The sequence below is a fragment of the Danio aesculapii genome, chromosome 12 (genome assembly GCF_903798145.1).
Source record: "Danio aesculapii chromosome 12, fDanAes4.1, whole genome shotgun sequence".
Classification (NCBI taxonomy): Eukaryota; Metazoa; Chordata; class Actinopteri; order Cypriniformes; family Danionidae; genus Danio; species Danio aesculapii.
In genome coordinates, this window is record NC_079446.1 from 17,518,923 (window position 1) to 17,532,844 (window position 13,922).

A 13,922-nucleotide genomic window follows, 5' to 3' on the forward strand; every position below is an offset into this window, starting at 1 on the left:
AACAATTTATTTGTGTTGAATTTAAACAAACAAATCAAATTTAATAATGTTCAACTTCATTTGTTTGTTTAAATTCAGCCCAAATAAATTGTTTACAACCCCTTAACATAAAAATTTTGAGTAAATCCAAAGAATCATCTTTGAATATTTTTTTTCAGGGAACATAGTGTCAATTTGTATCTCACCTGCTTTATCTTTTAATGAAGGCGGACCGTGGTTTCGTCGTCACACGTCAAAAGTTAATCTTCAGCGCTTCCCCTTGATCTCAGTGTTTAAACTGGGCTTCTTAACACATTTGATTCACTGAACAGACGGCAGTGCCAAACGTCCAGCAACCAGACGAGCTGATTTTCTTATTCTTCCTTATATTACTGCACTCCTGCTCGGAGTAAAATCTGAAAATGAAAAAAGCGCTAAAGACCTTTCTGATCTTCTGCTTGATGGCTGCAACGACTGCACAAGATTCAAGTGAGTGTTTTCATGTCTATAAAAGCCTGTTTAGAGAAATGAAAATCATATTTAGCTGTTTCTTTATTGGTCAACTACACTTTTCAGTCATTTGGATATTTATTGGTTTGCTAAAAGGTTATTGCAAATTGACTGACTTTAAGGGGTAGTTCACACAAAACATGAAAATCATTTACTCACTTTACACTTGTTACTTTATCATTTACTCATCCTTCAAAACCTATTTGAGTTTCTTTCTTCTGTTAAACACAAAATAAGATATTTAGAAAAATGCTGGTTGCTCATAATTGATGTTCATTGTGTTTTCCCTATAGCATGGAACCAGCATTCTTCAACAATATCTTCCTTTCTTTAAAAAAAAAAAAAAAACTATTACATGTTTGAAACCATATGAGTTAGAGTACATGATGACGGCATATTACATATTTGGGTGAACTATCGCTTTAAATGTTGTTTGTTGTTAATATTTGATAAAACTCCCAATTTCAGAACATTACTAATAGCTTCTTCTATTTTTATATGATTAAATACATAATTATTATAAATTTTTTTTGTTTTTTTAATTGATTAGTAATTGTTGCTTTTATTTAAGAATGCTCCTTAGCTTTGAAGGTTAAATATTAACCTGGTGGATTTTTTTTTAAGATTTGCAGGTATAGCAGAAGAAACGTTGTCATTGTTTATTAATTAATAACTTAAAATCAACAGTGGGATTATCTGTTATTTATTTGCAGAGAGGTTGGTCAGTTGGGTAAACCATTTATTTTGAGTTTTCGATCGGTGTGACTTAGAATCTAATTTTTAACTTGATTAACTTTACTCAAACTACATCATCAGTGAGGGGGTGGTGATTTGTTTGATCTGAATGTGACCATATATTATTTGTTAAAGCTATTTTGATGTAGTAGAAATTAAGATGATGAAAATATGGATTTCAAAAAAAGTCAGAATCATTAGCCCTCTTGAATTATTAGCCCACCTGTATATTTTTTCCCCAATTTTTGTTTAACAGAAAAAAGATTTATTCAACACATTTCCAAACATAATAGTTTAAATAAGTGATAATTTATTTTTCTTTATCTTTGATTTTGTTATGACAGTACAAAATGTTGATATATTTTAAGATGCCAGAACTCAGCTTAAAGTGACATTTAAAGGCTTAACTAGGTTCATTAGGCAAGTTAGGGTAATTAGGCAAATTATTGTATAATAATGGTTTGTTCTGTACACAACCAAAAAATGCTTAAGGGGGCTAATAACACTTCAAATTGGTTTAAATACTAAAAATAAAAACAGCTTTAATTCTAGTCGAACTAAAACAAATAATACTTTCTCGAGAAGAAAAAATATGATAGGAAATACTGTGAAAAATTCCTTGCACTGTTGAACATCATTAGGGAAATATTTGCAAAAAAAAAAAAAAAAAAATCACAGGAGGGTGACTTTTGACTTAAACTGTATATATAAAATGTTTCATTTTTTTAAATGGTAAATGTTTTTAGACATATGATATCTAGTATAACATTTAATATTTTATGTTGTATCACAAAGCAATACTGTGCTTTTTGAGATCATGATCAAATAGATGATATGTACCTCCAAAATAGAGACATATATGGGCCTTTACATTAATGAACATGTTATTTCATTGTTATGGACAAATTAAAAACATATTCTTTTGGCAAATTTATTCAATAGTCTCAGTGCTTTCCGACTGTTCCTTTGGTTTGTCATAATCTATTACTGATTATTATTTTTTATTACTTCTTTATAGTAGTTAACCTTCATCTGGCACTTCTCTGTTGATGGCAAATGACACTGTGAACTTTGCTATCCTCATTATGAGGTGTTTGGGGAACTGTTGACGTTTTATTGCTTTCAAAGTCCTTTTAAAATTTTTATTGCTTTCCCAAGAAAATGATCTACTCGTTCAAATAGATATGATGTGATTAAGGCCCCACCCTAAATGCCATTATTTTATGAATTTAACTCTCATGAAGCATACAAACAAAACTATGAATAACTAATTGTAGTTACTGAAATACCTTCAAAACAAAGATGACATTTTTTCCTTATTCATATTTTTCATCTCATCATGTTTTTTTTCTGCTATAGTGACATTTTGACTGATCTTGTTTACAAATCCATGTTTGTTTTCTAAATACAACATAAGCACAATTTGTATTGTTTTATTTTATTGGTTACTTAACAATAAGGTTTCATAAGTTAATGTTAAATAATGTTCTAACATGGTGTACTGACATGAACTAACAATAAACAATACTTGTACAGCATTTATTTTAAAAACATAGTTTAGCATTTAATAATGCATGATTAAAATGCAAATGCATGCTTGTTAACATTAATTAATGCACTGAGAATTAACATGAACTTACAATGAGCAATTTTGTTGCATTAAATAGCTGTATGAACAAAACAGAACAAACCCTAAACCTTATGTAAGACCGCAGAGTTTTACCACAGGCACAACAAGGGGACATTCTAAAACGCTTAATGTGAAAAAAGCTTAACGTGGCTTAACGTACCTAAACATCAATCAAAGAAACCCAAATTTCTGTCAAATTTTACTTGTGATTAACTCCAACTACTGTAAAAAGAACGAGTCCTAATTTCATAGATAAAATAAAAAAAAACATCACGTTAAGTGTTTTCTCCCCCATTGGTCCATTTTAAGGAAAAAGCTTAACATGGCTTAATGTACCTTAACTACAAGCGGGGAAAGTCAAATCTATATCAAATTTTACTCATGACAAACACCTTCTGATGTCAAAAGAATGAGCTGTAATTTTAGTGAGTGAAAATGATCATGTTATGCTATTCCCCCATTGAAGTCCATTATAAAAGGAAAAAGCTTAACATGGCTTAACGTACCTCAACAATAAGGGCATACCAAAATTCTATGAAATTTTACTTGTGATTAACACTAACTACTAGCAAAAGATCAAGCCCCGATTCAGTGGATGAAGTGAACAATGTCACGTTAAGCGTTTTATCCCCATTGAAGTCCATTATAAGATCTTAATGTGGTTTAACTTGACAACACCTGGAGACAATAAAATTTCTACAAAAATATACTCATGAACACTTTCTGCTGTGAAAAGAACAAGTTTTTATATTAGTGTATCAAGTGAACAACATCACTTTAAGCATTTTCACCAGAAGGTTATTATAAAGAAACATGACTTAACAAATCTTAACACTGACCAGGGAAACCCAAATTTCTGTCAAACTTTACTTGTGATTAACACTAACTATTGTCAAAAGAACGGGCCCTATTTCCATAAAGTGAACAATATCACGTTAAGTGTTTTCTCCCCCATTGAAGTCCATAATAAGGAAAGGCTTAACGTAAATTTACAACAACCGAGGGAAACCAAATGTTAAAAGGGCTGTTATAATTATCAACCCTTGCTGTCAAAAGAATGCGCTAATGCATGTCATTGATATCCCCACGACAACATAGGGGGAAACGCTTAACACAATATTGTTCACTTTAGCTGTGGTAATGGGGCTCATTCTTTTGCTTGTAGTTAGTGCTAATTACAAGTGAAATTTAATAGAAATTTATTTTTCCCCACTTGTTGTTAAGGTACATTAAGCTGTGTTAAGCGTTTTCCTTATAATGGACTTCAGTGGGGGAGAAAAGGCTTAACGTGATGTTTTTATCTTATCTATGAAATTGGGTCTTGTTCTTTTTACAGTAGTTAGAGTTAATTATGAGAAAAGTTTGACAGACATTTGAGTTTCTCAGGTTGATGTTTAGGTACGTTAAGCCACGCTAAGCTTTTTTTACATTAAGTGTTTTAGAATGTCTGCAGCCACTGCAGCCACTATGACACAAGGTTCTCCCATATCCATAGTACAAAATCCACCAACCATTTACATTTACTCATTTAGCAGACTCCTTTATACAAAGAGATTTAGAAGAAGGGTAAAAGAAGCCGTTCAAATCATTAAAGTTGCAGTATATAAATCCTTTGACAAATCTAAAGTTTTTTTGTTGTTGTTTGTTTGTTTTTTTTATCTGCAGGCTCAAGCACAGGTCCTGCCACCACCACTGATACAGCCACTACAACACAAGGTACTGCCATATCCATTGTACAAAATCCCACCAGCATTTATGTTGACATTTCTGCATTTAGCAGACACTTTATACAAAGCAAATTACGAGTGAGGATAAAAGAAGCACTTTAAATAATCAGAGAGTTGCAGTAAATAAATGCTATGACATGTCTTTTTTTTACTAGCAGACCCAATAAGCTCGACTCCTCCTTCCACCATTGTCACTGAATCCACTACAACACAAGGTACTTCCATATCCATTGTACAAAACCCCACCAGCATTTATGTTTACATTTACTCAATTAGCAGACACTTTATACAAAGCAATTTACAAGTGAGTATAAAAGAAGAACTTTAGATCATCAGAGAGTTGCAGTACATAAATGCTATGACAAGTCTTTTTTTATACTTGCAGGCCCAATTAGCTCGACTCCTCCTTCCACCATTGTCACTGAATCCACTACAACACAAGGTACTTCCATATCCATTGTACAAAACCCCACGAGCATTTATGTTTACATTTACTCAATTAGCAGACACTTTATACAAAGCAATTGACAAGCGAGGATAAAAGAAGCACTTTAAATCATCAGAGAGTTGCAGTACATGAATGCTATGACAAGTCTTTTTTTTATACTTGCAGGCCCAATTAGCTCGACTCCTCCTTCCACCATTGTCACTGAATCCACTACAACACAAGGTACTTCCATATCCATGCTGCATGTTGCTGTATATAAATGTATTGACAAGTCAAATTTAATTTAAATTTTTTTTTACCAGCAGGCTCATCAAGCACGGCTTCTGCCAACCCCACCACTGCAGCCGGTACAACACAAGATACTCTCATATTTACATTACAAAATCTCACCAGCATTTATGTTTACATTTACTCATTTATCAGAGGTTTTTATCATCATTATATGCAGCTTATTTGGGGCTGGGTTGTGGGTACTTGAACAGATCAAAATATACTCAACCCTGCAAATGGCAGGCCACCTTTTTCCGGTCAAGCCCGATGGCCTTAGATTTTGAGGTGCTGATTCGCATCCCTGCTACATCACACTTGGCAGAAAACTGTCTAAGTGCATGCTGAAGGTCCAGGTCTAATGAAGTAAACAGGACAGCATCATCTGCAAATAGCAGAGATAAAATCCTGTGGTCCACATATCAGCACTCCTCCGGCCCTAGGCTGCACCTAGAAATTCTGTTCATAATAATAATGAACAGAACCAGTGAAAAAGGGCAGCCCTGCTGGAGTCAGACATGTGCTGGGTGCAATACTCTGAAGTCTGAACTTTACTAGAACTATGTGAAGCTGATTTGACACAATCTACATTGTAAAAAGCTCTATTTCAATAAACCAGAATTGAATTGAAGTGAATTGTGACTTATTGCTGGTATTGTGAACCAAACTCCTGCTCCATTCATACAGAAACTGGTCAGCCCATAACAGAGCACCTCCGGACCCATGTTCCCAGAGCACCCCTCATAGTATGCCACACATGTGAACTGGTCGGACATACATAAACCTTCAAAGGTCCTAGTGAGAGTGTAAAGTTGGTCCTGTATTCTGCAGCCTGGATGAAATTTACATTGCTCTTCCTGAATCCGGTCGGATTTTCCTAAAGTCTAGGCTAAAATGTCAGAGTGACCAAGCTTTCTCTGTAGCTGCTTTTAAACTTTGGATTGAGATCTTTTCCATTAGATTGGCACCATCTCTGTCTGTTTTTATATCTTAAGCAGAAGTTATAAACTTTTCTGCTTGACAAAGCTTTTGACACAGGAATGGGTTTTATTTAATATTTTACTGGCTTTTAAGTAAGTCTCCTGACTTACCTGTTCGTGGTTTGGAGTAATTGTGAAGCATTTTGGTAAACTTTGGTTGTTTTTAATTGTGTTATTGTCATGTTTCAGGGAGGCTGAGGTATGTGATTCCCCTGTTGTTGGAACACACCCTCCAGTCCCCCTTCTTAAGAATGAGAACCTCCAGTTGCCCAGTCCAGATGAGACAACATTTTGTCTCAATGTCTCCAGCTTCCTTCAGGATATGGTCAAAGTTCTTCAGGAAGTGAGAGTTGAAATTTCCTCTCACATGTGGTTCAGACAGATATTTACAGTGGACTCTCACAATATGTTTGGACCTGCCTGGTATGTCAGCATCCTCCTCTGCCAGTAGAGTCACCAGGTAGTGATCTGTTGACAGCGCTGTCCCTCTTTTTACCTGAGTGAAAGTACAAGACATAGAAGATGAAACGACTACAAAGTTGATAATCGACCTCTGACCTAGGGTGTCCTGGTTTCATGTGCAGTAATGGACACCTTTTTGCTCGAACATGGTGTTTGTTATGGACAAACTGTGACTTCCACAGAAGTGCAACAACAAAACATCATTCAGATTCAGATCAGGGAGCCCGGTCAAGTTTTGTGGGATAAAAACAAGGTTACCAGGCACTTGCATGCAAGCCCCAACCCATGGCTCACCAGGTGTCTTCAATACTGAACCTTTTCACAATATTCTAATTTTCTGAGATTCTGAATTTAGGGTTTTCATTTGTTGTCATCATTAAAAAAAAAAAAAATAAATAAACATTTGAAACATATCAGCCTATGTGAAATGAATGTATGCACAATACAAGTTTCACATCTTGAATGGAATTAGTGAAATAATTAAACTTTTTGAAGATATTCTAATTATATGACCAGGACCTTTATAAATGCTATGACAAGTCTTAAGTTTTTTTTTTTCTTTTTTACCAGCAGGCACAACAAACTCTACGACACAAGGTACTCCTATATCCATAGTACAAAATCTCACCAACATTTATGTTTACATTTACTCATTTGGCAGATGCATTTAAACAAAGCAATTTACAAGTGAGGATAAAAGAAGCACTTCAAATCATCAGAGTGTAACATTATATAAATGCTATGACAAGTCTAAGTTATTGTTATTTTTATTTACCAGAAGGCACAACAAGCACAGCTCCTCCCACCACCACGACCACTCCAGCCACTACGACACAAGGTACTCGCATATCCATAGTACAAATTCCCACCAGCAGGCTCAAAAAGTACATTGTAATTTTTTAATAGTAAAAAGGCAGTCTTAAGGACATAGCATGCCACAATTCTCTTACAGAGTGTCAATAAATAAAGAACTACATTAAAAAAAGTGCCTTAAAGTGGAGAATAAGTTCTTTTAGAGTTTCCACATCCACTTATTATAGCAACATTTGAGCTTGTTTTCCAAGGACACATTCGTATATTTGGACAGTCGTTGGTAATGTCTTTTTGGGCTCATTTTTATAAACAAATCTATGATCACTTTATCATTATTTAGTGTGTGATAATGTTTCTCTGCATGTAAATGCAATCTGTGTTGTGAATTCAGTGACAAAAATGTAAAAAATTCCCATCAAAATAGTTCAATTGTTTGTTCTAAAGTAAGGATTTTTGACTGAAAAAGTGCCATTATTCATGCAAGAGTAATTATAATTGAAATTGTGCTTAAATCTGACTGTAAATTAGCACCTGTCTGTTTTTATATCTAAAGTTCTTAATTCAGCATCTTCATACCTTTTCAAGTTACAGGTTTAGGTTTAGAATTATATTTGTTGATCATATTTTGTTTAGATTTAGCTATTTTAGCAAGAGAAAATTATGTTTAAAGAGTGACTAGTTTACTAAAATAAATAAACATCATATTTGTGGGAAAAAAATCTATATTCAGTATTCAAAAACTGGATTTTTCTACGCCTTGAACATGCTAGTCGACTGGTATATGATTCTATCACAGTATTTTAATGAATTAAAAATCAGGATTAAAAACATTATAAACTTCAATGTTATCCTAATATAACAAATGTAATGGTTTTCAAATAACAATTTTTAAATTATATAAATCATTGTAATTACTGATATCAATTGCATAACATTACCCAAATAGTTTTGTTGTCAGTAGACCATTTGTAGAGCTCGAGGGAGGACATACGAATTGTCATTTTAGAACATTCATTTATTCAGATTAATAAAGGGACTAAGCCGAATAGAAAATGGGGTCGCCACAGTGGAATGAACTGCCGACTTTTCCAGCATATGTTTTATGCAGCGAATGCTTTTCCAGCTGCAACCCATCACTGAGAAACATCCATACGCACTCATTCACACACATACACTACAGACAATTTAGCTTACCCAATTCACCATGTCTTTGGACTTGTGTGGGAAACCTGAACACCCGGAGGAAACCCATGCAAACATGGGTTGAACATGTAAACACACAGAAATGCCAACTGACCCAGCTGAGGCTCGACCCAGCAACCATCTTGCTGTGAGGCAATTGTGCTACTCACTGTGCCACCGTGACACCATTTTAGAACATATTAACAAATATGTATACTATACATATTTACAGAAAATAGTTTAAACTGCTGCTAGACGAGATCTTTTTCTAGTTCCCAAAAGTTAAATGTCTCATCATGTTTGTTTATTTTCAAGGTCCATGTGCGTCTAGTCCTTGTATTGGAGGCAGTACCTGTGAAAATCGCTTTGGAGGATCGTTTGCTTGCATCTGTCGGCTTGGGCAATTTTATGATGAAATACTTGGCTGCATTCGAAGTATGACTGGCTGCATTTTAAATCATCAGAACACACAATAATATATAGAATACAATACACTGTAGCTTGTGGTATAGAATTGAAGCTGCATTTTTAATGAATCAAACTGACATTTCCTGTGAGCTAATTACTACAGTATGCAGCTTGAAAGTTACACCTTGGTGTATTACCATTTTTTATAATACATTTCTTTATCATAAAACACATTTACTTATGTTGTATTCTTTTACAATTTCAGGAAAGGTCTTCCCTGGTCGTTTAATGTTAACAGAGGATTTTAAACAAGAAATGGCTGACACAACATCTAAAGAGTTTAAAGACAAAGCTCATGAAATTGAAGTTGATGTAAGAAATTAAATTTCATTTATTATTTGTTTAGCATTTCAGTCCCAAAAGATACTATATTACAACATGTCAGTGTAAAGATCCTTGCTTCTTTCTTTTTTAAATAAGTGACGTAAAGAATGGTTTTAAATGGTTTGCATTGCTTTTTGTATTTTTAACCCAAATACAGCTCAAAGCGGCTCTTAATGGTGAAGAAGGTTATCTTAATTCTATTGTTTTAAAACTAAGGTAAGTAACATGTTTGATAATTGACTTTGCTTTCGCTTTTAATTGTAAATACTTGTGAATATATAATTATTGCTTCTTGGGCAACTTTTATTTTTGAATATTTATTGCATAAATAGAATTTTGCACAAAAATAAATAATAATAATTGTCATTTTTACATTTTACATTTAACCCAATTGGAGTTGTTTAACATAAAATAAGCTGAGATGCATGTGTGATTTTTTAAAATGTATTTGTTTATTATTATTTTTTATACATATTCATGATTTCCTTGTACCAACCTTTGCAGTCCTGGCAGTATAGTTGCAGAAGTGCAGAACATCTTTGAGTCATCATCCGCCACCTCATCAGAAGACATTAAAGAAAAGATTCAAGCTTCATCAATTGGCAGTTTTGAAAGTGTGTGTTTTTGGCTTCTTTTAAATTGTTTACTTATAAGAATAATAATTTAACTATTTACATCATTAGAAGCATGCATTGATACAGTTTAACAATTCTCAGGCATCACCTTGTGTAGTGCTGGTGCGTGTGACATTAACACCACAAAGTGTGGTGAACAGCTAGAGGGTGTTGCAACATGCACTTGCCTAGATGGCTACATCAGGTCTGCATTCACAGAAGATTCCTGCATTGGTAAGTATCTTTGTTTTTTTTTCACTTTTGCATATGAACATTTTTAAAACAAAAGACAAGCTACCAAAATGTATTATTTTCCTCCCATCTTTTCAACAGCTTGTCCAAGTGGGAAAAAAGCAGTGGATGGCAAATGTGAAGAGTATGTGCATCATTTTTTAAATTATTTATCTATTTAATGATTCTATATGAAAATTTCAGTATAAGTGTAATACAGTACAAGACAACATCTGAATGTAAGAGCTAATATGAATAAAAGCCATAAAGATCTGTCAGAATCAGCTGCTTAAAGGTTTAGTTCACTCTAAAATAGGAATGTCCTGAGGCAAAACCTGATTTCCTGACTGCAAAAATGAGAGGCACAAAATAAAGATTAATCTGGACAACTCTACTCCAGTATGAAATGTCTTAGCCTCACATCATTCCACATAAATAAAAAAAAATATTCTTTGGAATCCAAAAGGGTATATTATTTGAGAAATCAGAGGGATTTATTTCATATCTCTTTATATCACTCTTCGGAATGTTTGTAAAGAGATTTAAAAAAAAAGTTCAATTCCAAGGCTTTTTTAAAGTGAGATGATCACTCTATACGTTCTTAATTAAAATATTAAAACTGATGAAACCACACATGCTTAATGCATGAGGACAAACCTTGCTCGCTCTACCTTTTCTGTGACCAAATTTAAATGTGACCTTGGACCATAAAACCATCTTATGTTGTACTGGTATATTTTAGCAATAACAAAAAAATCATCAAAATTCATTAGAAAATTCACTCATTAGCCAAAAATTATATATAAAAAAAAAAGTAAAGATAATGTTCCATGAATATATTTTGTACATTTCCTACCATAAATATATCAAAAAACATATTTTGATTATTCATTTAGACATCCTTAAACAAAATTTTCTCACTATATATATATATTTATTTTGGAGTTAAGGAAAATACATTTTTTTCAGAGGTTTGGAATGACTTCTCAATTTTTCATTCAGAATTTCTATTTTGGGGTGAACTGACTTTTAGATTAAAAAAAGCTGCCTGTACTTACATTGCAAAAAATGAAATGTACTATGTGTTTTGTTTTTGACTGCGTCACGAAAAACATTTTTTTGTTTATTTTAGTTGTCCATTTGGCTTTGCTGGATTTAACTGCGATGATTGTAAGTCAGCTATCCACTATCACCTAAATGAAGCTCATCTTCTCCATTGTTCTAGTAGTTTGAGAAACATTCCTCCATCAGTATCTAATGCAAATTTGTATTACAGCGAATCTTTTGATTGTGGTTGTGGTGTCTGCTGTGTTGGGTTCATTGCTGATTATCTTCATGGTGTCCCTGATAGTTGTAAGCTGCAGGTGGGAGTCGAGCACACATTTTCTAGGTTTATTTTCATAAATATTCCATGGCTATAACTCTCTCTTTCTTGCCTGTGTGTCCATTTTGAACTGTAGGAATCAAAAGGGAAGTTCCTCACCAGAGGTAGACTTTAGCTCAAGCTACGGCACTAAGGATTTGCATAAACCTACAGGAGTTCTCAGGATCCCTCGGGCTAACCCTGAGTCCAACTGGAAGTCTAACAATCTGGAGATGACCAATAGTGACAGTAATCAGAGCCTGGTGACCAGAGATCGCCCAGAAAGCAAAGGGGTAACACTACATTAAAACACTACTCATGTGCCATGTGAAATTTAGTGCTGACTCTCTTCCAGCCTAACCAGCAAGCATTTTTGTGTGTTATTAGATGTCTAAACATAGGCTAAACAAGTTTGTCTGACAAAATTTGACTTTTGATGTGTAAGTTATTGAACTCTTGTTAGACAGCCCAGATATAGTCTGGTTTTCAATCAAGATGTGTTTAGACGTCCATGTTGGGTTTGATCCAAGCTATAAAAATGGCCTAATTTTTATTAACAATTTTTGTGTTTTTGTAGCGCTACCATGAGTACGAAGAGGCACCGAGTTACAGGACTCAAGTTCCCCCAGCATATTCTGGTTACTCTGGTGCAAGAGGAATGGATAACGGCGGTGTCCAAAACCCATACTTCCGGCAAGATGATGACAGAATGCACAGATATTAATAATATTGGACCTGGATTACAATTGGATGAGTTGTCTTCATCTTCATGTATACTGAATGACATTATTTAATTTAACAAAAAGAATTCATTTAAAAGTTTGTAATGACATTGCAATCTTAAATACAACTTTTTTCACTACTAATGAATCAGCTTATGGGCTTCACTCTTGATACATGCTTTTGCTTTAAAGTATTTGGAGGAAGCTCTTTACCAACTTACAAACATAAAATCAGTTTTATTTTTCCTAAAACACACCCATGTGTTAAATTAAATGGTAAAGTGAGTGGCTAAGTTTGACATGTGAATATTTGTATTTATGTCATTTTTTTGGGTTTATGTTTAGTGTTGTTAATGCTTGGGCTGGAACTCAGGTGTACATAAAAATATTAAACCATTTGAGATATTCAAGCTGTAATATGATGATTACATTTTCAAACTGTAACCATTTGAAGTATTATGTGATGTTATGACAATTCAGTTGAAGCATTTTATTATAAATGAAAGAAATATAATAAAACAGTATGATTTTTTAAATAACAAAGCTATGACAGATTTTTTAAATAATATTTCCATAGGTTATTTATCTTATTTTCAATTATTTTATTTCTGTTTGTCATCACATATTAAGAAACTTAAAACAGTAAAAATATCAAGGGAAACAAGGTAATACGATAAATATACAATTGAAGTCAGAATTATTAGTCCTCTTTTGATTCTTTTTCTTTTTTAAATATTTCCAAAATGATGTTCAACAGAGCAAGGACATTTTCACAGAATTTCCTATAATATTTTTTTTCTTCTGGAGAAAGTCTTATTTCTTTTGTTTCAGCTATAGAATAAAAGCAGTTTTTATTTTTTAAAAACCATTTTAAGGTCAAAATTTAAGCTATATTTTTTTTTCAAAAGTCTACAGAACAAACCACCATTATAGATTACCTTACTTAACCCTAACCTGCCTAGTTAACCTAATTAACCCCGTTAAGCCTGTAAAGGTCACTTAACCCTCCTGTCATGTTTACATCCTGCCCCTTACTTTAGTGTTCCTGGTCAAAATTGACCGGTCTGTTTTAACTGCTCTTATATTTGCACAAAAATTATTTTTCTCAACCAAATTTTTATTTAACATTCTTTAGCTGTGAACAATGTCTCAAAGTAGTGTTTGACATGAATTTACAGAATTAGACATAAAACAACTACAATGAACATAAAAATAGGCACTGAAAATATATTACAAAATGAACAATAAATGACAGAAATTTATTGTCAAAATACTTTGTTTCATTACTAATAGACAGCTTGCTAAAATAACTATCACAGGGTCTGACCAAAGAAATAGAAATTTTAATCCATCTGAATGATTTAAAAAAAACAAGCAAGGCAACAAGCTACAGACAATTGGAAAATTCTATAAATTTTTGTCAGCATGGTCTGAGCCATACTTGGTGAAAATTGGGCTAACGATTCA

The 13,922-nt window shown here is 33.4% G+C and overlaps 1 protein-coding gene across 5 annotated transcripts; it reads left to right on the plus strand.

Moving 5' to 3' along the window:
- Positions 1-278: 278 nt before the first annotated feature.
- muc13b (mucin 13b, cell surface associated) lies at positions 279-12,998 on the plus strand. Of its 5 annotated transcripts, none has more exons than XM_056470107.1 (18): positions 279-468; positions 4,520-4,570; positions 4,737-4,796; positions 4,967-5,023; positions 5,195-5,251; positions 5,332-5,376; positions 7,309-7,335; positions 7,517-7,576; positions 9,049-9,168; positions 9,407-9,513; positions 9,683-9,741; positions 10,030-10,139; positions 10,242-10,373; positions 10,473-10,515; positions 11,503-11,540; positions 11,647-11,734; positions 11,831-12,026; positions 12,311-12,998. In XM_056470107.1, exons 1-18 carry the CDS (start codon positions 402-404, stop codon positions 12,455-12,457), a joined length of 1,464 nt encoding a protein of 487 aa, XP_056326082.1. In that variant the 5' UTR covers positions 279-401; the 3' UTR covers positions 12,458-12,998. The 5 variants fall into 5 exon arrangements, with proteins under 5 accessions (XP_056326082.1, XP_056326085.1, XP_056326084.1 ...); XM_056470110.1 differs by having other exon boundaries at positions 7,312-7,335; XM_056470109.1 differs by having other exon boundaries at positions 5,335-5,376.
- Positions 12,999-13,922: the final 924 nt, after the last annotated feature.

What these genes read in the sequence shown, in the direction of transcription:
- muc13b (XM_056470107.1), top strand. Translation starts at nt 402, where the DNA reads ATGAAAAAAGCGCTAAAGACCTTTCTGATCTTCTGCTTGATGGCTGCA. An exon ending in AACGACTGCACAAGATTCAA is followed by an intron (nt 469 to 4,519) that starts GTGAGTGTTTTC and finishes TTTTATCTGCAG; the next exon opens with GCTCAAGCACAGGTCCTGCC. An exon ending in TGAATCCACTACAACACAAG is followed by an intron (nt 5,024 to 5,194) that starts GTACTTCCATAT and finishes TTATACTTGCAG; the next exon opens with GCCCAATTAGCTCGACTCCT.